The sequence below is a fragment of the Salarias fasciatus genome, chromosome 2 (assembly GCF_902148845.1).
Source record: "Salarias fasciatus chromosome 2, fSalaFa1.1, whole genome shotgun sequence".
In the NCBI taxonomy this organism is placed as follows: domain Eukaryota; kingdom Metazoa; phylum Chordata; class Actinopteri; order Blenniiformes; family Blenniidae; genus Salarias; species Salarias fasciatus.
Genome location: NC_043746.1, coordinates 5,568,455 through 5,593,198, shown reverse-complemented (window position 1 = coordinate 5,593,198; position 24,744 = coordinate 5,568,455). Strand labels below are relative to the sequence as shown.

The following is a 24,744-nucleotide window of genomic DNA, read 5'->3' as shown; positions in this document are numbered from 1 at the left end:
TCCATTCAAACATGAATCAGGATGTTTGGACTAAACCAAACCACCAGGAAATCATGCAGCGATGCATTTATAATAAATGTAATACAGGTAGGTCAGCTCTTCCTCTAAAGCCATATGAAGACTGCTGATCCACCGCAGCGGTTTGGCCGTAGAGGAGGGGGTCGTCTTCCAATCCAAAGGTTTGTGAACTCCACCTGCGCTCGTGTCAAAGTGACATTGAATAAGACATTAAACCCTGATTTGCTCCTGTGGGCAGGCCAGCACTGGTCCCATTGATGTGTCAGCAAAGAGGTGAATGTGGCTCATCGTGTAAAGTGCTTTTAGACGGGGGGGGGGGAAATACACCATTGGAGTGATTTATAATTTAGCAGTGACGCTCCACCTCGTCAGTAGCGAGAGCGGCACATCGAACATTCACTATGAGACAATATATCTGCTTCAGGGGCTGGAGTGCATTTAGTTGGGGACCTTGACCACAGAAGTCTGTTGCTTAGTTTCCGTGTTATTAGATCTACTCACAGCCGTATACTGCACTCTATTAGCACACTTTCAACTAATCCAGAGGTCTTTGAAGTCTCAGAACCAAGAGACAGGTCTGATTGACAGACGTGATGCAGCCCAGTTACATTATTTAAAACGACTTTTCATACCGTTGGGCTATAGGTTCACTACAGCTCACATGCTTGAGCTAAGCCGTGAACGAGCGGCACTTCCACACTCACCTGTCTCTCTCTGAGCTGAGGTAGCAGACCAGGTGACACGCCCACAGCAAGGGGCCGGCGTAAGTGCTGAGGGCCGTTAAAAAGATGGCAGGCGCCTCCACGTAGCTCTCCAGTCCCACAAAGCCCACCGAGATGTCCACGGTGCCGATGTTGTTGGAATTGCCCTGCAGGTGCAGAAACAGATCTTTTTTAAGCATTGTCAAGGTGCAGAAGTGACTTCTCAGACTGTATGCAAAAAAAAAAAAAAAGATCTCTGCATGAAACTTTCTAAGCACTTCAGACAGTTAAAGGAACTGTTGGGATTTGCTTTATCATCATAACACTGCTGGTGACTTCCTACTGGTTGTGTTTTCCAAAATATACTAAAAACTTAATTCCCAGTATCTCTTCAACAACTTAAAAGTGCTCACAGTTAAATATGAAACTTTTTAAAAACTTGCATTCTGGTCTAATCTCTGCAAAACTACTCAGAGTTCAAAGCCGTGAGTATAAACACAAACAAGACGTCCGTACAGCATGGATAGTCTTCACTCAAATGTAATAACAAGAGGCAAATCAAAAAGTTTGGCTAATGTGCTGTAATACTGAAATCACCTACTTCTGTCCTGCCAATAACTCAGACTCCAGAGAAACGCCGCCTTGCCTCATCACATCTTCACAGCAAAGAGCTAACTTCATTTAAAGTTTGCAATGTTTGTTAGTCTGCCTCCTCCATCTGCGTCTGCACGAACGCACGGGCAAAGAAAAAGGGGAAAATCTGTGGGAAACGGCTCAGATCAAAGACGGCTTTCTTGTTAAATGTGAATGCAACGATGATCCATATGCAGCAACACATCAAGAAATGGTTTCTTTCCCTTCTGCGCGCACGTCTCTGATCACAGAGGAAGAAAACACTAACAGCTGGCTCCCATTTTAAACAGACAGCAGATATCAGAGGCTGCCTGTGGATATTTGCTGCTTGCTTCCTTGGTTGAAATCCTGCTGTGATCTTCCAAATGTCCTTTAGAGCCATAAAACAAACACACCAAAACACAGAGGTGATAGAAGACTTTTTTTTTTTTTTTTTTAAATGGAAAAACAAATTTAAATTTCAGACCAAATTGAATTTCATGAAAGGCGTCTGGGAACAGAGACCGGGTCAGGCGGAGCTTTGATGGAGTCCACATTATGCAAAAAAAAAGAAAATATGGCGAAACAGATTGGAAACGTTTTCATCTGAGAAGATTTTCCACTCGTGGCAATGGCCACTTGGTCCAAACCAGAAGACGCTGAAGAAGAAAGAACTGCACTTAGATTAGATTTGCATGTTCAGCACTTCGGCAGCAATAGATAAACATCTGTGAATCGTGTCCCATTCTGGTCTGATGCAGGATTTTAGCTGTGTAACAGTACCGTGTCTTTGCTAGGATGTTATATTTATGATGAGCCCAGTGTTTTTTTAATTGGTGAAAGACCTGGACCGCTGCTGTAGTTAAAGCTCAGGTGAAACCTGTAGGTTCCTCCCTGAAGGACATATAGTCTGGATGGGAACAGATGTTGCTCTACAGTCCTTTAATACTCTATTTGCGTGGCTTTGATTGTTCTTTTTATTTTATTTTTTAAAGATGCATCAGCAGCCCACACCACGGGCCAGCAGAGCTGCAGGCTGTCGGTCTGCTGATAACAAGCTGGATGGTCCCTCTCCCCATTAATCACCAGGACATGACCAAGGCTTCTCCAAAGAGTTTAAAATCTTAATTAATCTCACAGAATAGCTCTACTTTGCCCAAGACCACTGGTCTAGAGAGGAAGGTTCAACTTTTGGTTCCTTGCGTGATACAAACTTTAACCTGTATCTGTGGACTGCATGATGGACTGCGGTCACAGCCAGTGATTTATGGAAGTGTTCCTGAAGCCATGCAGTGATATTCAGCACGAATCATGTCTCTTTCTTGACTTAAAGGCCCAAAAATCACCTGTCCACCGAAATGTATCTCCTGTTTCTCTGAAAGTTTTAGGATCATAAACTATTGAGTCTGAGATTTTAAGCCTTTGAGATTTGTGACAGTTTCACAACTATTAAAAAGCTTTTCAAAGCCATGCAAGCTTCAATACTTTTTTCCGATACATTCTGTTCCTCTAATGACAATGTTTTAAAGTGAAAACACATTGGAAAAGTTTTGCATTTACACTGCGACATTTTGAAACCACTGTATATTATGTGATTGGAAGTTTAAAAACATCAAGTGCAAAGCTGAATATGCTGGGATCAATGCATCAGTGGGATTAAAGCTGTGGTATTTCATCCAGGAGAGAACTCAGCAACAGCCTATAAATGTGTAAATAAGGTAAAACGGAAGAGTTTCTTAGCTTTCGTGTGAGGTTTGCACTGTGTTATGGTTTGGGTGAACTTGTAGCAGTGAAGCGTCCTGCCATGATAATCAGGACAGAGATTCATTTGTAGAACGGTTACTGTAATGGAAAACATCATGAAAAGTGGTGATTTGCTCCTTTGCGGAAGCTCATTTCTGAAATGTAAACACCTCCTCGCATGCCTTCATCAATGATCTGAGCCTGGGATGATGATAAATCCTCAGAAAATCCACCAGGAAGCGGTGAGTTGTCCATCACTCCCAATGAAGAAGACGACGGCTAAATACTGACAGCTGAGGGAGGTGGAGGAAAAAAAAAACTCTCCTGAGAAAGTTAAACTGTTCAGTGATATGATTTTACTTTCCAGTGACACTAACAAAGTCTGCAGCTGAGGTTACCTGGAGTATTTCCCATAATCCTCCTGCCTTTTGTGCGTCGGGCTGCCAGAGAACAAGGACACTTTGAGAAGTGCAGCTTTCTGCCAAAACTTATAATGAAGCTTCTGAGCAGAGCAGCGGTTTTTCTGGACTTTAAACATCTCACGGCTCCGATCTGCTCGCAGCCCAGAGCTCACCAACCGACTGTAACTGTACTCGCTGATGACATTTTAATTGAGCCTAATTTTGATTATTCTGGGCAACGCCAGGTTTTGTTTCAGAGGGGTGAACCTAAACGGCACGTGCCGCCACTTTACACATCCATTACATGGTTTATAGCTGCGTCGAGCGCGTTATGACTCAGAAGTCTGTAATTACACGCCTGGATGCATGGAGGGGAAAATTGTTTGGTGGCGGCCTATTCCCGAGCCCATCACGGCATTAATGACCCCCAGGGTGGCGAGGGCTGTTAGGCAGTCAGAGGCTCCGGTGTTGACGGCAACACGCAACGGATAAAGCAAACAAGAGCCGCAGGTAGAGGTGGAATCAAAGGACAGGCGTCACATCTGCATCGACACAGCAGAACACTGCCACAGCCAAACAACCAGCGTGCATGAGACTGTGGAATTGTGTGCATGCTGATTTATACAGCAGACCCTGTTTCTTCACTGTTGATAAACAAACACATCCCCCGCCACGAACGGGCGGCGGTATCAGTTTACCAGCGGAGAACGCTCCTCAAAACGCAGCTCGTCTCCGTTATTAAATTACAAATCTTTTACAACCACGTGTTGAAACTTCAGTGTTTTTTGTTCTCTTACATAAATAAGAAAGGTGACTGGTCTGGTGACGCACAGACTCACACAACTTTTGAATTACACTCCCACATACTCCAAAAAGTTGGTACGATGTGTAAAATGATGAGAACATGAAGTGCAGATACACTGAATGAGTGGCAGGTACCTGCAGATCCTCCGTGAGGCGAGTGTAACCTGGATTAATCCATTATAAATGCTTGACTCATTTAATTCCCTGCAGCAAGCAGCATTTGGCTTCGTTCTGCTAATCTTACACCGGTAGCTCATGATGCGATAACGCCACAATGGACAAATATGTGAATCGATCTGAAAGCTGCAATGCTGCAGCCGCGCTTTGCATTTCATAGTTTAATAGGTTTTAAAGGTGACTTCAGTTAAATGGCAATGATTGGTTTTACTGCGCTAATTAACCTTTTCAGGCAAGAAACCATATATGGCCACTTCCAGCCTTTTCCCGTTTCCTGAAAACTGTTCCTGCTCAATAATAAATACTGATTTCATCACACAACACCCCACAATGACAAAGTGAAAAATGCCTTCTTTATCAAATGTATCAAAAATGAAAAACTGAAATTCAGTCCTTTTATTCAGTATTTTGTTGAGGCACTTTTGACAGTGACTACATGATGCTGCCACCGCCATGCTTCACCAGAGGGATGGTATTTCTTCAGATGTGACGCTTGGCATTCCGGCCAAATGGTTCAATGTTGGTTTCATCAGACCAGAGAACCTTGTTCTTCATGGCCTGAGAGTCCTTGAGGCGCCTTTTGGTAAACTTTAAGCTTTTAAAAGCCCACTTAAGGGAGTCCTGCAGAAACGGTTGTCCTTCTAGAAGGTTCTCTCATTTCCTAAGATGATGTTGGAGCTCTTTCTGTTGGGTTCTTGGTCACCTCCCTGGCCAAGGCCCTTCTCCCCTGATTGTTCAGTTTGGACGGTCAGTCAGCTCTAGGGAGGGTCCTGGTGAATGATGGAGGCCACTCTGCTCTTTAGGACCTTCAATGCTGCAGCAATGTTTCTGAACCCGTCCCTACATCTGTGCCTCGAAATAATGCTGTCTCTGAGGTCTACAAACAACTCCTTTGACTTCATGGCTCTGTTTTTCTCTGACATGCACGTTCAGCTGTGGGACCTCATAGATGGGGGCGTGCCTTTCCAAAGCAAGTCTAATCAATTGAATTGACCGCAGTCAAGTTGTAAAGACATCTAAAGGACGATCAGTGGAAACAGGATGCAGCTCAGCTCAGTTTTAGGTATCACAGCAAAGGCAGTGGATACTTATGTACGAGTGACATTTTCGTAATATAAAATAAATTTGAAAAAAATTCCGGAAATCTTTTTTCACTTTGACATTATGGGGTATTGGTGCGTAGACTGATGAGGAAAACGAAGGATTTAAGTCACTTTGGAATAAGGTTGTAACCTAACAAAATGAGGTAAAAGTTAGGGGGGTTGAATACTTTGCTGAGGCAGTGTACATCTGGATGGGAGATGGACGGCTGTTAAAGCATGCTGTTCTTAACATGAATCCTGTTGCATCCCTCTCCTTTCTCCTGAGGTCGAGGTGCTGATGGTCCCAGGCCTCGTCTCCCCCACAGCCTCCTCCAGCTCCAGCAGGAGACCCCAACCTGCTCCCAGACTAATCCTGAGGTATAACCTCTCCACCCGACCCCAGGGCCTGGTCCCAGTTAGAAACCAGGGGAAATCCTAACCAGATGACCGAACCACCTCCCTCAGAGCGCCCTGCGACGCTCCACCATGCCTGCTGCTTGTGTCTGTGAGAACACGTGTCTGTTGCCCACCTGAAAGTAGAAGAAGGCCTGACCGAACCAGTAGTGCATGATGGTGGTCTGCGCCGCGTCGTAGTGCAGCCTCTTCCAGATGAACTGAGCCATCAGGGTCTGGATCAGCAGGCAGCAGCACAGCACCGGCAGGTTGTGCGCACGGAACAGCAGCGACGCCAGCAGCACCAGGCCGCTGTAGATCTCCCACAATCCCCTGCTCTTCAGCTTGGCGTCCGCCGTGATGATCTGCGATCGCAACAGGTCCTTGGTGCCCGTGAAGAGGATGCCCAAGACGAAGACGTAAACGAAGCGTGCCTCCACTGTCCCCCTGAAACAGACGGAGGACAGGCTGTGTCATTTTCACCTTTCACAGCGAGGCGGTATCGATTTTCTCCCCGCGCAAACCTTCAAGCTCAATATTCAAGTAATTGTAGCGAGTGACTCTGAGAGGCAGACTCCTGCTGTATCTCTCCACTTGTTCAGCAATTAAATGTCAGGAGATGGATTTTGGAGTTCGAGGAGAATTATGTAACCCAGCTTCTTCCAACGACTTAACACGATTCCAAGGAGCTCAATAAGATGCATCAAGAAGAAAAAAAGAAGCTTAATCAAACTTGAAGAGATGTCGGTGCTGGGTTTGGCTCCGTCGTCTTAAATTAACAAAAGAAAGAAACAAAAATAATGGGACGACGTACGTTTCCTGGCAGAGGAGCCGTCGCAGTAACACACGTGTGCTTCATGCACATCTCAAGGACCTTTCCTTATAATAGGCTTCCAGAGTTCACTGCTTTAATTAAATCCTTCTTGGCGCGTCGTGTTTGACAGGATTCCCCATATTACTGTGACTCATAACCTGTCCTTCATTCGGCATGCAGGGTGTCAATGTAACGTTAATAATTAAAGCCACGAGGCTGGGAACAGTAGGACGAGCTGCAGGAAAACACACTTTTTCACACTCGTCGCTTTGTCTGTCTCTGCCGCTGCACTGTCATTTAAGAAACGATGGCAATAACATATTTATAGTACATTCTAAGGTCACGTGACACCAACGCCGCGGGTGCTGCGGCTCGTAACAAAACAACACAGACTGCATGTCAATCCTGAAATTTGCTTTGAGAATTAAAGACGGCTGAGGTGGAAAGCCGGGAAGTTCCACATGAATAATTTGAGTCTTTTTTTTTCAATGCCATTAATGGCAGTGAAGGATCTCGGCTCACGGATTCATTATTCAGGCAGCCTCACCGACCAGACTCCTGCTGCAGCAGGTTTGCTTTTCCTGCTGGATTACACCGACTCTGCTGTTTCCTCCTGCTCAGACAGGCGCCGCCGCGGCCAGACGCTGTAGTCTGTCACTTGTTGTTAACAGAACATCACTCCCTCCACACCTCTGACCTTGTTTGTTGTGTGGTCAGAAAAGCAAACGAGCATCTCGGCGTTGAGTTATCTTTGTCTCCATCGGCTCTCCGGCTCGCTGGGGTTTTTTTTCTTTCCCCCCACCTGTTCTCTTTTTAATCACTCAATCACTTGTTCATCCTGAGACTTCTCCTGTCCACCAGAACAGACTCCGGGTGCTTTTGTCTTTATTCTGGAAAGTGGCAGGTTGTTGTGCTTCTCTCCTTTCCCCTCTGCGTAACAGACACAACAAACCACAGAGACGAGCTTGTCGGTATCGCGGAATAAAAGTCGTTCCTCTGTCTCTTCACCCGAGGACTGTGTGTTTGCCAGTGTGTGTATTTATTTTGTTGTGGAAAGCTAAATCTGTTTAAACATTCACATTATCGAGACTAGCCTAACAAAAAGTCAACAAAAAACCCCCATGAGGAGGATTTGCACCCTTCAGGTAAAGACTGTTTTCAGGTGAGCCAAACAGTAGTTATCTGGAGTTCCCATCTTAGACTGATGCCACTTCCCCAAGTTAACGTATTTGCTAAGTTCTGGGTCATTTTGACTTTGCGAGTCTCTTTGCGTGTGCTATTTTAGAATTTTTGAATTACAGATTACAAGTATTCATACAGTTGATGCTGAATGTAAAAGTGTTTTAACTACAATAACGTTGGTGCAGACATCACAAAGTTCAGTCAATACAGTCTAGAAGCTGCTTTATAGCGTATTATTTTTTTTGTAGTGTAACCATCAGTTGCTTTGAGAGGATCCTTCTCTTAATCCTGCATCATAAAAAGTAAAAACAACTGGTTGTCAATACGAAAATAATAATGCAAGTAAAGATGTGTTTTGGAATTCAACCAATGCATAAGTGCACCAATGCAAAAACGGATACACATTAATATTACAATGATATGTTTCGGTGGTGTATTGAATCCAAAAAACTACGTATAGATTTTTAAATGCAGGGTGGATTTATCAGCACGGCGGATTGTTTTGTGACTCAGCTTCCAGGTTGCTGATGGAGCTCATCTTGGTAGAGTGGCAGCTTGACTTCCTCTCTGGAAGAAATGGTCGTATAAGTTACAATTTTGCCACCTAGTGGTTAGAAGGAGGAAACACACTTTTTTTAATATAATAGCAGCTGTTTTCTTTTAGTTGCACAAAATGTGGTTCTGCTGGATGTTTGATCGAGACTTTAAAACAATAAAAAAGACTTCAGTGTATAAGACTTCACAAAAACCAGTGCTGCATTTTTACTTTATGTGAGGAGAAGTATAAAATGAAATTAAAAAAAAAAAATTACCACAGAAAAAACAATTTCAGCTTTAATTTTGTGTAATTGTACAAATATTATAGCCCAAATATATAAATATATTTAATATTTTATCTGTAGGGGATGATTATCAGAACACTTTAAATGATTTACATGTTTTAGTTTATAACTTAAGAGTGTAGAAACCATGTTTGGGAGATATTCCTTCTTTTTAGATGCTCCTGCATGTGAGTCAGTTTATTGGATTTTTCGAGTTAATGTTGTAAAACAAACAAAATCAGTGTATGAATGTAATTTCACTGCACCACAAGTAACAATTTCAAACTTAGAAGACACTGATGAAGAGAAGCGTTTGAACAGATCCGGTGTTCTATACCAATACAAGTGATTGAAGCAGCGTAAACATCGCTGCCTTCGTACTCCCACATCTCCACTGGAATGAACATTTGGTATTTGACCCATCAGATTGAGCCAGCCTCGTTTAATATACTAGACAAATATCAAGAAGAAGATCTATCTTTCAGAGAGAAGAAGAAGGAAGTCAGTGATAACTGACATGGAAACTGCAGGAAGTAGCGCTAATGTTGCGCTAAGAGAAGAGGAGACAGCTGGAGGCAGCGTGGAGGTGGTCTGAGGGCGGGACACTCGTGACGATGGTGAATACCGTCGACTCACACAGCCGCGCTCCCAAACTTCAACCGTCAACACTGCCTCCACCACTCCCAGCGGCGCTGCAATGTTTGGCCGCGATCCGGAAGCTTCCAGTAGACACAGAAATGTGGACTGATGGAAAGCAGAGTATGTAGAAAACAGAGAGCTCTGTGCATTTCATGTCAAACATAGAAATTAAACGAGTCCTCAGAGTCCAAGTAAAGAGAGAGTCTGAGTTACAGCTGAGGTTCGCCTAACGCCCTGTTTACAGGACAACGTTTGAAGCAACACCACAACATTTTGAAAACTATCAAAAATCGCAATAAAATCACAATAATCTGCATGTTTAGATTTCCTAACATTTTGTCCTGATTTGATCTCGGTTTCACTACACCTGTTATCAGACTTCACAGTCAGCGGGAGCCACAGACGTCAGGACCTTAACGTATGTCCTGTGGTGTCAAACGGCAAGTCTGTGTTTCAGATCTCAAGTTACTGAAAGGTTAAAAACAAGTTTCCATGAACTTGTCTTCTAAAAAGCTTACACCACAGAAATCCCTCTACCAGCTATCAATTATTTATATACCCAAAAAGTCCCAAATTGAAGCTTTAAAGGAAAAGTGCTTTCGATTATGAAGGCAATTACATTTAGTCTCATTTCCATTTTAGGCATTCAGCACATACTCGTATCCAGGGAGGCTTCAGCGAAGAGTTTTCCCATTCACCCCTGCTCTGTAATTAACTTACACTTATTAATGTTTGTCCAAAGAAGAGAAGCAAGTAAATTATCCTTTATGTAAACAACAAAGAGCCACCGAAACCTCCATGAGACAAGCGAAAACAACAAGATGCAGGATCCCGTCTCATAATGGATCGAGTGGAAATAAAAGGCATTAAGAGGTAATGAAGTTAAGAAAATTACTGCACTTTCAAGGAAATATGACCTGAGGAGAATGAGACCTAATCGGATTCTCTGCAAACATAAGCACAGTCGTTTACAACACAGGGACTTCTTACATTGTCACCTCTGGATTTCTCTCACAGCAGATAGTTTTAATTATCAAAGAAGAGAAGGAACACGCTTCAACCAGCGGTGAGGGGGAAGCAGAGAATCAAGTTTTTATTACAATCAGTCGTGATTGCTGTGAATCTCTCTCTGTCTGAATCAAAGCAGGAAATCACAGAAGACAAACTTTCCAACAAAACCAAGAAAAATGAACCTTTCAATCACATTCCAGACGTATTTTAGGGGCCTCCAGTAAATTTAATGGCGGAATTTAAAATTTTATTCCCAACTCTTAAAGCTCACGGGATTTGTCAGCCTTTCTGACCCAAATCTTCAATCACTACCTGATGTCCTCAAACAGAGCAGTACTGGCGTCCCGCGGGCCGACGCTGAGCTCCGGGGTGAGCGGGTCTCTTTTGTTTGCACCACAACAACACCTGGAGGATATTACACAGCCGAGCTCTCCGTCTGCCGTCACCGCTGCCTTTATGTGTCTTTATGAGAGCTCCTTTATGAACGTGACCCTGTGGTCTCCGTCGTATCGTTTAATCTGTTTTACAGTAACAGCTGCTCCGAACATATCTTATCGAGCTTTTATTGTGGCTTTACTGAGTCTTTTAACAGTTTCTGTTATGTTTTATTCAGTCCTGATTGCCTTTTATGTGTCTACTCTCAATGTGAAGCACTTCATCTGGCGAGGAGGAAGAACATCAAAAGGTTTGTAACAAAACTTTAAAAAATATGAAAAATAGAAGTCAGAGCTACAGTTTTGTAAGAGGAAATGTAAGAACATCTCTGACATTAAAAAAAAGAGTTGATTTTTGCCTTCTTTAGATTTCCAACAGCATCCCCAAACACCTTTTACCTGGCTGAAGTCATGCTACGATCCACAAAGAAAAATTAGACTAAATACTATTATTAAATATTTCCTTTTTCTTTCTGTGACGATCCCACCATCTCAAGAGAAATGTATGTTCAAGTGACAAGGTCAGAGCGAAAATCTTCAGGCCCTGGGGTGTCTCGGCAATAAAAACCAGTAATTTTCCCTACAGGATACCACTGCTGAACACTTGAACACAACAATCCACAAACAAACATGAATCTGTGTCATGTTGGGAAGAAGCCACATGTAAACACAATCCACAGACCTTTTCTTTCTCTGAGCAGATCTGTGTTCAATAAAACTGAAATTGTTTTGGGAGAACGTGCGTTATGCTGATGGTCTTATTTACCGGTAGTTTTTGAGTTGGAGTCGTCTGACTTGGTGTTTTTTCTCCATTCAGAAGCAGACGACGACGCTGTAAATGTAAACTGGGTGAAACTGTTGTTTCTCATTGTGAACTGAGGCCACTGGACACCTAGAGCCATAAGAACTATCTGCATTAATATATGATGTTTCTTGGAGATTTCTAGAAGTTGTTCTGAATCTGCTGGAGCGGTCAGTTCTGGAGGGTTGGCAGGTGTTTGACAGCGTCGGCTCCACCTGTAGGCACGGTGACAGAGAGGACTGAATGATTCATGGTCCAAATATGTCAAAGAAAGGCAACAGTTTTCAAGGTCTCCTCTCACTTTCTGACACTACTTGGAAAAAGCTGTTTGGAAGACAATAAAAGATAACGACTGTCGATCTCTGTGTGGAAAAATCATTTATAAGTAATGAAGCAAATATGAGGTTGCAGTGACTTCGACCTTTATGCCACCAATCCTTTTTTTAATGAGATTAAACAAGCGTCCCACATTTGAAGACGTTCCTTCAGGGCAGTGAGAGATAAACAAGAGGAAGACGTTGATGGACATCTCTCTGAAAACCATAAAGCCTCTCTCTGACCTCTGGCTGACTCCGGCATCATTAACCTCACAAATGGCTCAGCACCAGTAAATATCATCGCAGGCCGTCCAGCCTGCTTGTGCTGTAACACAATATTCCCAAACCGGGAAACCAACTGAATCCATTTGCACTTTCCCCACTTTGTGAAGTCTGCCCCAAAGAAAGGTCGCTTCACCACCAGAGCCCGAGACAGCCTTCAAAACAGCGCCTCACCTTCGTGCAAAGTCGTCTCTGCATATATTTCCAACAAGTCCCTTTGTATGTTCAGAAAACGTTCTGCTGAAGAGTATGACGTGTCTGCAGTCAAAGGCAATCACACGGTGAAGGGGCATTTCTTTTTCAGCAGGATGCAGACAAAGCTGCAAAGGTGCTACAGGATAATAGCTGACCCTGAAGGAGTTCAGCAAGTATTGGGCATGTATTATTAATCACAGTGGTTTATGGAAACCTGTTCCAGGAGAGGAAAGGACGAGAGTGATACGCTCCACACAGCACGATTCTTTATTATTCAAAACTCCCCTAACAATATGCCAGGGATTGTAGTCATCATTATTCTATGCAAAGGAAAAGCAGAAAATCTGAGTCCAGATTTGATTTTAATGCAAGGACAGCGATGAGTGGTAGCTGCTGGGTGTTCATGATAACTACTGGCCAGGATGGAAAATGACAAACTCATCCTGCTAACCAGCACATGGCTTGCCAAACAGCCGCTATGATGCATTTAATGTGACGGCTATCTTACAAATACACTGAGCAGAGTAGGCAGGGTGGAAAATATTACTCATGGGACACAATTTTCCCCGTGAAACCTGAAGCTGCAACTCTCAGAGACTGGAGAACTAATCTACATCAGACTGAAACAATAAGCATCTTCCCCTGAAGATTCTGTTTGCTGGAAGGCATCTTGTTTGTTCTGACGTTGCCAGAGCAGAATGCATAAGCTGTTCTCTGTTTCTGAGTAATAAAAGCAATTTGCAGTTTATGCAATTTCTCCAACTGTAGCCGCTTATTGAGGGGCTGCAGTTTTATCAACAGGCTCCTGATGAGACTGGATCACACAGCGCCTTGGAGGTGACGGCGTGAAGGAAGCCGCCGCCTGCTTATCAGATCCCTCTATATTTGTTGCTCTTACTTACATTAACCACGTAGCAAATGTAGCCTTGTTTTATCTGCAAGCACCCAGCAACCCAGACGGGCAACCGCAACCAGAGAGCATCATCTCTGCCCTGATATTTTTCCAGTTGGTTTGAAGCACAGTGGTCAACAACTTTATGAACAACGAACAACTTTTTTAGGACGTTGAAACTCAAAACACTCCGCTGTTTGCATTGTCGACTCAGACAAATATTGTGTTTACATGGCAAAACCAGAAAAGTTGAAAACAATGTAGTTTTCACGTTGGGCCACTAGTGGGCGCTGTTGGCTGCTATTAAAACCACACAGGCATACAGAGAATAAAATGCTATTCACATTAACAAGGGTGAGCAGCAGACATTCATACAGACAGACGACCAAGGTGAACTGCTGTTATGAGAGACTCCACTATAAAACTACCAAGTTTTACCAATAGTTATTCTGCACATGTGCACAATAGCTATTTACTACAGCTGTGGTGCAAAAGCGCAGCCGGGGCATTTTAAAAAAAGATGTGCTTCCCACACTTGGAGGCAGTTTTACAAAAAGTTGTGACTTGGGAGCCAGTTTTAAAAAGCTGTGCTTTCAGTTGCTCTGAACACCGTCAGTGACCAGTGTCGAGTAAACAGAGGGTGGAATTTACATACTCCATGAATTCACAGAAAACGGGAAAAAAATGAAAAACTAATAAATCAACAGCAATTATGCCTGCTGAGAAAAATACATGAATCTATTGCACCACTGAGTAAACAGGTTTCTGAAACACCCAATGGGAATGATAGGCCGGCGGACTCATCTGCAGAACGTACGGCAACATTCACTTAGAAAACAAGGACTACAATTAACTCAAGGAGCCTTTTAGTTCCTGTGGAAGTGGCCTTCTGAGGCAAGAAGTCCAGATTATGAGAGGAAATGCAGCTGAACAGACATCAATAGAAAGTTGTGGTTTTCCAAAGGAAACCTCCGAGCTTGCTGAAAGCCTGTTTAAGAAGCAGGAAAGTCTCATTGTAAATACTTTTTATTACTCCAAATTATTGCTTTTAAAAGTTGCATTTGCAGAGTACATGTTGAGTGGTGGCAGTATTTCAGAGGACTTTTTTTAATATAACAAGACAGCGAAGTCAATCTACTGCTATTGACTGGTTTCAACCCTCGTCAGATTCATTGTCACTTTCAGTGGAAGGTTAGAAAATTTTCACTTTTGCCTCCTACTGCTTCTAACCACAAAGCTTTCAGGAGCTGTATGAAACCAGAAGCAGAAATATGGAAATGCTGCTCAGCTGCGTTTCCCTGAGCAGCACATCGATCATTAAGAACAATGCTCAGGAAGCATTTTGCTACTTGTTGCTTGATACTTGTCGATATGAGATTTAAAGATTTGCTCGCTGGACTTGGAAACACACCAGAAAAACTATGTCAACCGAGGGAGCCCCTATCAGATTAATAAGGCAAACGGGGCATTACACATTCATTAAAGCAGATACAGCAATAGTGCAGCCTCAGTGTTTTCATTAATCAGTGGATCAAAGTTTATCTTGCCAAGCGAGCCCACATGGAAAATTACTCTGCTGAAAAATGTGCTCAAATCACACCAGCCGTCTCTGCAGTCACTGTGTAATAAATACCATTCCTGGTTATATATTTTTGTCTTTAATAGCTATTGATCAAGGTATTCAGTGTTCTTAATCAGATCCTTATTGTGGGGGATTTGAACTACGTTAAGAATGTTGGAGTTTTAACCCAGGATCAGGAACTGTCAGAGGAACTACTTTCTAAGACTATGGTGCACAATCTTAGCGGCAGCAATACAAAGTTAAGGCTGACTGAAGATTTAATGCATAAAAACATTTGAAGATGCAACTCGTCCAGTACTACCTCTAAATTGAGTTACTCAGTGATTTTGAGTTGTCATTTCAATCAGTTTTTGTTCGGATTCTTTACGACGGACACCAAGTGGTTCACTTCTCAATAACAGCACTATAAACCCAGTCCAAGGTGCACTGCAGGAGTCTTAATATATTCATAGAATAGATGGAGAATCAGAAATGGTGACTATTTTAATGAAAAATCCCCGTGGGTTGTTTTTTTTTTTCTTTTCCTTCTTTGTGTTGCCAGGCACTCAGAATGGAATATTCTCACACCAGCTCTGCAGAAGAGCATCAAATTAAACTATTTATCAATAACACCATGGGATGTTTACTTTTGATTGTCGCCTCTTTATTCATGAATATTTAAAGTTATAGGGGGGAAAAAGTAGTCAGACTGAATAGTTCGGGGGATGTTTTGGGAGCATCCCTTCGCACTGCTTGGCTTTGACTCGCACCCGGTTGAATCAATCTTATCTTATTTGCTGCATTTTGAAACCTTAATAGCAGTAACGGTGGACAGAAAATAGTATCCTGTCAAACCGCAGAGCTGCCCGGATCTCATGTTACCTTGGAAACAAGCGGTGGTGCTCCAGCGAAGTGAATAAGAAAAGGTAAGTCTGTGTCCAATCCCTTTAGCATGTTTGGTGTATCCCCCCCTTCATCAATCACCTGCGTCAGGCGAACACTTACACTAAATCAGCCAAAACAAGTAATTCACTGCCAGAGGAGAGCTCCGGAGCAGACACCTGAGGAGGAGGAGGAGGAGGAGGAGGAGGAGGAGGAGGTGTCTGAGCTCTGGTCTTCTGCAGGGATCAAACTGGGCACGATAACGTGGAAACTATTGAAATGTTGCTGGAGCCGAGTGGAAAAACAGCAGCTACAGACTGAATATCTAATTAAACGAGAACCCGCTGGATCAAGCGTCTGCAGCTTTACACCCTAAAGACCTGCTCTGGTGTTTCCTCCCACGAAATAAAATTTTTATGGAACAGTTAAACACATTTAACCTTCAGAGTGAAGATTTGTTTGATAATTTCTCCACAGATATCAAACATTCATGTCTGTCTAAACAGTCTCAAAGGTCATTTGCCCCCCAGACTTTTCTTTTTGTCTGGGTTTAGTCGTCTGAGCTTCCTGGGAAACTTGCTCAACATTAATCACCTGCAGTGAAATGGGAGCAAATGCACAAAATGTACAAAAGTGGAATAAAAGTAACTTTTCACTTCCACGTCTTTCTGCTGAAGCTATAGAAGGTTCCCACAGAGAGGCTCCCTGCATGAGAGGCTTTTTTAGCAGCTTAATGTTACATTTTGAAACGTCTGTTTGCCGTCACATCGCTTCCAGAGATTCAGTCTGACAGAAGCGTTTTTCTTTGCGTCAGCCAGCGGAGGATGATAATTTGTTAAACGTGACCACTGACACGTTGCGCTAACTCTGAACTGACTTTGAAGAAGGGTTACAGGACAGCTTACCTCTGGGGTAATAACGCTGAATTCTATTTGTGTGTCGGAGTGTGTGTGTGTGTGTGTGTGTGGCAAAGGTTCACAGGTGTTTTGAGACGAGTCGGAATACATTTCCATTTTTAAAGCGGGATCGGTATGCATGAATATTTTTAAATGGAATAACTGCACAACAGCCCCTCTCCACATCAAGCACAGCACGATGAAATGGGTCACGTGCGGCTGACACACAGATACGCACGGCGAACGTAAAGAATGCATATGTTCCTTTATGTTTGGCAAGGTGCGGAGAAGGGGGCGACTGTTGGGGGAAACTTTGGCGGTGATGTGTGCAGCCGGAGACGGGTCTGGCAATCAGCCGGCTGCTTTGATGTTGAGCTACTCCCGACTGAAGCATTCACAAAATCTTCATTTGCCTCCTCTTATGATCCCTTTATTGCAGCTTTCTTTATGCGTTTCTTTTTTAATTTAACGTCACTCTCAGGTGATCAGTGATCACTCAATATCCAGTTAACTACAAATTATGCAAAGTACAAAACTTGCCCTGTCAAACGCCTTTGCCTGCCAGTCGCCTATTTTTAGGCTCACGCCTCTCGCTGCCATACGGACGGGTGCGCACGGGGAGCCAGAGCAGAAAGGAAAAGGACAAACCACATCCACACACACATTAATCCAAGTGAAACCTTCGAGCTGTTTAAACTGAGGAGCGTTGGCTGTCCTCAAGCCCATTAGCCATTTCTGAAAGATGCAACAGCGCAATTAGGCTGCTGGCACAAAGGGGAAGTGAGGAAGGAACCGGGGAGCTGCTCCGATAGAAGACACACACACACCAACAAAAAGACAGGCTGACTTGAAAAGGAGTTACTATACAAAGTTGCTCTCTTTTACATGCACAGAACAGCATGAGAAAAAAAGTGATGTGAAAAACTAAAGGTTATTTTTTCTGAGCATGGCTGTTCTGAGACGTGATTTTCATAAACTAGTTGTTTGAAAATACTAAAATGATTCAAACCTCAAAAGTAACCACCCGCTTACAGACCAATGAGTGACAGCTATTATTAGTCCACAATAGATGAACTGATTGTTATGAGATCGTTTCTTTTTCATTAAATGTGTGTGTGTGTTACTGCTCTGTGTTACGAGAAGGTTTTTGTTATTGCTGTTTACAGAGTTTATGAACTGCAGAGTCAAACACACAGCTGAGCGGTCCTGCAGCTTCACACACACCAGCAGTGCTGAAAGCAAAGCCAACTTGAGGGGGAATATGTGAAAACATGCAGATATTGTTTGCCCTGAAAAGCAACAGCTTATCCAGACGCAGCGGTGGGGTAGTGGATGGAGGAGTAGATTTGGGATTGGAGGTTCATGAGTTTGAATCCCACTGATAACAGTAAATCCCTGAAGAAGACCTCTGACCCCGGGACCCAGAGTTCCTACAGTGTATGTAATTAAGCACCTGTGTCTAAATTGTACGTTATGTATCGCATATATTGGTGGCAAATCGTGAAAACAGCTCTTTTGGTCGAAAGGGTTACAGAACCCTGGGATAGGCTGAACGCAGAGAGGAGATTTTAACCAAAAGGGATCAATACTTAACAACATTACAGTAGATACAAAGGCTGGAAGAGCAAGGCATTGTTTTAATCTCAAAGTAGCAACAAAAACAACAGATGCGGTCAGAATATTTCATACTTTACGAGAAAGTAAAGTGCAGAACTCCTGAGAGAAGCTAACAGCACGCCAAGGCTAAAATGTGTTCTTCCGTCCATACGTTCTGTCCGTCTCCTGGAAGCCCAAAGGAACAGTACCACTGCCACACATTAACATGAGTGTTACATCCTGTCATTGTGGTTATCGCGGACTCCCTCCGTGTTTCTAAGAAAGGAACTCTACTCCTTTCCTTGGCACAGAATCAGTCTGAATATATGCTGATTAAAAGCAACACCCTCCAGTAGAATAGCCGCCAAACGTTCATTCCAACGCATGGAAATATAAAGAGATCGCTGCTTTTACCATTTAAAGCAGATGCATATATCAAGGATAACTGAGCATTTAGCTTTTATACATGATTCAAGATCACTTTAACTTTCAGAACAATCAGACAACAGTTATTGGACACAAAAAAGAGAGTGAATACATTTCTCTGTTAGTCATAGTATATACAGACCTTCAGTCTGAAGAAAAGCACAGCCACAGACACTTCCTATTGAAAAATTGGACAGCCAAATGAAGCACAAAGTGAATTAAATGGAAAAAAATGACCGTCGATTTAAAGACTTTTCAGTGCAATCACTAAAAACGCCGTACTGTTGAAACTACACTTATTTTTCTTAATTTTGAGGTTGTTCATGTCTTATGAATAAGATATTTAATTAAATTTTGACGCTTTTTAGAATGTACTCGCACTACTTTTCCCTGAGACTATAAAAATGTTCCATTACGGTTATAATCATTGCCTGGAGGTCAAACTGGGCTTCGTGTATTAAAATGAGCTTGGCACCTCTGGTTTAGTTGACCTCACACTCTGACTCTGTCTAACACCACAATAAAATCACACGTCATAAATCCCAACACTAAACTTTATAGTACATCAGTTAAGGCCAAGAACCGACACTGAAGAGACTAAAATAAGTCCTTGAGCACAACTTGAGCAGTGACCAGTGCGTTGAAGTCTGACAGCAAGCAGCGAAAGGACTGAGTCGACCGTCGCCCCCGTCAATCACTCCGGTCGTCGGAGGGAGCCAGCATCCCTGCTTGGCTTTCGTCAGGTGTCTTTGTTCTGTTGAGGGTGAGAGGTCCAGCTTTTAATTAGGCGGGCAGGTAGAAGAGACGACCGAGGAGAACAGGAGAGGCGAGCGAAGGCCGGGTTGTGGTGGAAGACGAGAGGAGGTCAGGAGCGGGAGACAGGAGAACCGAGCGCAGACCCGAGCACTTATTATTTTCTGGCAGGGGTTAGTCGTGGACGACTCTGTGCCAGGCAGAACGAAAAATCACCACAGGTAGGTGCAACGCCGTTCCCAAGTCCCTCCCTTTTTAGGCAGCACTGAGAATTATTACACAAAAGCATCTTTCTTCAAGAATACTGAATGAACTTGATTAATCAATATGCAGAATGAGTTTAAAGAGGCGCAAAACATCCCAAATGCTCTGGACACTGAAGGGCTGGCCCCGGACAAACTCTTTAATCATGCGAAGTGAACGTGATTATGCAGCTCGTGTGTTTGATAAGGATTTGTGAGACCAGTACTGAGTTTATTTCCCTGAGGGCTGCGCCCAAAGGGTTTCACCACGTGCAGCTCTGTTCAGTCAGAACTCCTCTCAAAATTAGCTTTTAGTGACAGCAGCAGCACCTGAGGACGCTCTTCTGAACCGAGATAAGACAACCAAAACCTTGCCAAACTGAAAAAAAATAAAATAAAATAAATCCCACCTGCCTCATTAAGTGGTACAGTTGGAGGCAGGGTGTCTGGATGTTGAATCTCTGCAGTCATTTCCATTTCGGTCCGAACGCCTCCAACAGAGACTTCTCATACTTGTTATCTCGACTCTGCCAGCAATTTGATCTGATCCTGATACGTGAATTAGTTTGACACGGTGAGCTGTCTTGTCAACGAAAATCGGGCTCTGTACTCTAAGAATCCATGCTCCAGCGTGGAGTGGAGACTGCAGGTTCCTTCAGCGTGGTTTTAACTCACGGTGGTGTTTCCTCAGGATGTGGTCATGTATTCACACCTGCTGAGGTCCATAAACACCACAAGATCCCCTGGAAGGGCTGCATGTTTGATCCACTGGCAGTGTCCTTGAGCAGAACGCTGAAATTCCCATTGACCGGTGAGCGTGAGGAGGCGCTCCACAGGCTGCTGCAGCAGGTCAATCATTCTTGATTTCACTCTTTCCTTGAAATGGATTTCTCCGGTTCAAACCGGGGCCTGATTTTACATGTTCAGATACCAATTAACCCAGCGGTTTTCAAAGTGTGTGCTGGCTCAGGGGGTGAGCAGCAGCAGGAAAAATCTGAAGATCAGAGAGATCCTGTGTCCAACATAACTGGTCTTCTTCTAGGTTATGAGAAGAAGTCATTATCAAAAGAAGGGGTGAAAGTTAAACGTAGTAATTATTCTTATAAAACACGTTATTTTACAGCTAAATTTATTGTAGGTGAGATTGACGAAGTAAAATGATGAAATAAGCTCTAGTGCAAAACGATAACTGAAAAAACTGCCGTGTGATTGCTGGAAACATGATCTCTAACATGACTGAAACTTTGAATTGAAAGCATCTAAGAAGCACAAAAAAGTGTAAATTTATTCAAATTGGCTTTGTGTGTTGAGATTGTGGTCATTTTCTGTAGTAACTTTTATACACAAAGAAAAAAAAATTGAAGGCTTTCAATGGAGCCGTTTCACTGGTCCAGCCACTCAAGATGAAATTGTGGTGAATGTGGCCATGAACTAAAGTGTGTTTGACACTCCTGCATTAGAAAGTCAAATCCAGCAGAAATAACATCTTGGTGTGAGACAGAACAAGCACTGGGTGGGATTTGGGGGCCTGAGGGGGCAAAGTGATGTTCACACTTTGAAAACGCATGAAATGGATCAATAGACAGAGTGAAAGTGACGCCACTGGGACCCGAGGCACCACTTATTTCATATACAGGAAACTGAAAAACCGAGTAGAAAGACAAGAATGCTCGTTAATTACAGTGACTTCTGCAGGACCGTCACCTGTCACAAACACTGTTTACTCATGTGCCACACATTTTTAACATGTACAAACATCAGAAGTATCGTAAAACCCCAGTATTGAAAGAATGTCGGATATCAAAAAGTTAAAATGATCCTGGAAAAGGGAGCCGAGAGGATTTCACTGAATAACAAGTACATTATGTACTTTATACACATTATGTAGCATTGACTGAATTTAAAGGCAATATATCGTCACGTTAGCTAATTTAAGGTCTCAAATGGGGAAGTTATGGTATTAATTAATATAATCTACTGAATATCCTGGGCTGACTGTCTGAACTGCAGCTCACTTTGTTTTTCTAGACACTTTTTCTGCCCAGCGTTGGAGAGTTCCAGGTTTTATTTTTCATCAATAAAATCTAGAAGACAAATGGTGAATGAAAATACAAACACCTCCAGTATATTACAAGGTTATATATTACTGCTATAGTCACTGGCCCAATTAGCTGGCTGCTGCTCGGCTCCTGCTCGGCGCTGTGGAAATGTGGGTTTGATTTCATCAGTTACAGGAGACAGGCGGGGCGGGAGGGGCTGCGCCGGCGCCTGACACCGGGAGAAAAGACCTGCCGATACTGCCGCTCACTCCTGCTGGCGGCCGACTTTAAAGTCCCATATTATCCTAAATTTACTTTGAAATGGGTTTCTAACAGTAACCGTCGGTGTAATGAGGCGCCGGAAGTGAAGAAAGTTTGTCATCTCCCTCGCTTGCTCGCTGATAAAGGCGAATCAGAGGTTTTCTCTTCATGGCATCAACTGTTGAAATAACCTCTTCCTCTGGGAGTGGATGCTCCCTTTGACCCTCTCACAGCTCACTAGAGGGACTTTTAGACTGGCTGAAAATCAGGACCAAGGCTGGGTTTGGGGCAACACATTCTGAACACAATGCTTTAAAATACGGGACCTTTAATCCACCATTCCTGGATCGTGCTTCTTCAAAGCACTTCAGCTATTTTAAGACTCCGCTGATCTCAGTGGAGACTGAGTGAACAAATTCACAATTGGTAGAAGTCAAATTGTAAAGACTAACAATAAAAGGGAGAGCGGTCCGTCATCGTCACAGTTGGCGGCGAGGTCTGAGTGTTTGTCCCAGAAGAGTCCGCACGCTCATCTGCACAGCCGCACTTTAAACCAAGGCGCCGTCAGGGGACCGCGATTTGCCAACTGTTATGCGAGTGGAATCACACAGCCGGCGCCGGGATTCACGGGAACTTACTTGGACGTGGTTCGACCGGCGTGTTGCCAGGGAAACAAGACATTGCCGACAGCTGCCCGGTAGCTGTAGACACCCAGAAGTCCGAGGGCAAGGGCGACCTTGGAGACCCACGAGCAGCGTCTTTGAACCAGGAGGTAGATGAGAACCAGACAGAATGCAGACAGCAGGGAGAGGACCAGCTTGTGCTCGGAGCTGGGAAGGAAAAAAAAAACAAAAACAAAGAGTCATGACCTGCCGTCTGATACAAGACGGCTCTTTGTACCCAACGTCATTCAACTTTAATGTGTTGGCAGCAATGCACTTCCAATGTTTTTAAGACCCCTTAAATTTAAAAAAATATCTATTTGTACAGTGTTATGAGGGCTTGCTGTTGATGTAACTCTTGATTCCTGCCAAAAATGTATCAATAATTGAAGTGTTTGAGCACCAGATCCCCTTTATTCCTTCTTAATTACTGCTTATCGCTGCTCCTGGGGCCGTCCGCTAATCCTGCAGCCAACGGAAATACACACACAGCAGGTGTTTCTTCACCACTAACAACTCCGTCAAATCCAGATACCGTCTCGAAATAGAGGAGTTACTACATCGCACATAATTCACACAACCGACCTCTGAAATTGATCTGATTGATTACACTGTCAATAACCAGAAATCGATCTTCTCACCCAGTCCTCAGGTTTAAACAGCTGAATGCAGCTGTTTTAGGTTAATTTATTTGAAAATAAAACAAAGCTTTATCATCAAATTCAACATCTTGATGAGCTGAATCTCCATCAGTCAGATCCTCCAGCACGGGTTTAAACTTTAAAAGACTTGGATCTTCGATTGCTCCCGGGTTTAGGGCTGCATGCAGCTTGAAATTACGCCACTCTGAGCTCAGACAGGAAATAATAAGACCTCAAGGACATATCAAAGTTGAATAGCAGCCATGTATTTAGCCATTAGCTGGATTAGACAGCGGAGGAAGTGGGTCTCTTTGAGACAAGATGAGGCGCAGCGCTACCTAGATCTCATTATCCAAGAAACAGGGAGTGGAGGTAGGAAGAAAGGGCAGCGCTGGACAGGGAAAAGGTCAGGATCCACATCTCTATTCCACAATGCGGTGCATGTTAAAGAACAAACTATAATCCCACTGGCCCGAGCTGTTGTCAGAATACTAATGGCTCCCAGACAGTCACAGTTTTTGTGAGAAATCACAGTTTTCTTACAGTCTGAGTCGTTGACAGACGGCTGCTACTTTCCCCCCATCTTCAATCTCTTCTACAAAGATGCTAAATGGGGGCTCCTGTCAGCTCCGCAGCCAGAAAAACCATCTGAAACGGTTCAGTGTGGAACAAAAAAAAGGAAGATTGGTGTCGTTTTAGCATGTCTGTGAGGACCAAATCGGTCCTGTTGCCGTGCCGGGTATTGGTACGACTGCAGCACGCTCCACTCAGTCAGCTTCACGGAGAGATCCAATATCTTTCATGGCATTCAATCTTCCACGGAGGACAGGAATCAACTTATTACACTGATCGGTCACACTCGGCGGAAAGACAAGTGGAGACTGAGAATGTTGTTGTTGGATTGTATCCTTGTCCAGAAAGTACACGTTCTCCAGATAAATCGCTAACACTGGCCTTCTGTAAGGAATTTATCCGTGATAAATGTTGAACTTGCGTCTCACTGAGTAAATCAATCCCACTCACTTCAGAGGTGTTGACTGTGTGCAGAAAACCTCATGTTAACCACATTTCCCTTCGTATTTGTCACGCTGAAGTGCAGCGGTACTGGACTTCATACCACAACCGAGGTCTGCCATCTTTATCGTTAAAAGAGATGTTTTTCCCCTAACTTTACACAAAACACAGTTAGTCTGAAGATGCAAAATAGGACTGAGATATACAGAAATGTTTACAGATTTTAATATTTTTGTTTATTTCAGGCATTAGCCGTTACCGTTGTAGACATCTTGATTTTTAATCCTTTTTAGGCCATTTAAACAGTTCTATCAGCTTCACACACACCCTCTTTTAAAACAAGAAAACAACATTTTCAGGTATTTGTAACTTAGAAGAATTTATTCTATTTTACCATCCTTAACTAATCGTGAGTCTCTTTAATGAAAGGTTCCTTCCAAAATTTATAATT

At 43.3% G+C, this 24,744-nt stretch overlaps 1 protein-coding gene across 1 annotated transcript in view; it reads right to left on the bottom strand.

Annotated features, from left to right (window-relative positions):
- LOC115401383 (GPI ethanolamine phosphate transferase 2-like) overlaps positions 1-24,744 on the bottom strand; it is a 78,171-nt gene that overhangs the window by 8,853 nt on the left and 44,574 nt on the right. Inside the window, 3 exon segments of the mRNA XM_030109530.1 lie at positions 723-886; positions 6,069-6,378; positions 22,615-22,806. Coding sequence (XP_029965390.1) covers positions 723-886; positions 6,069-6,378; positions 22,615-22,806 — 666 coding nt within the window.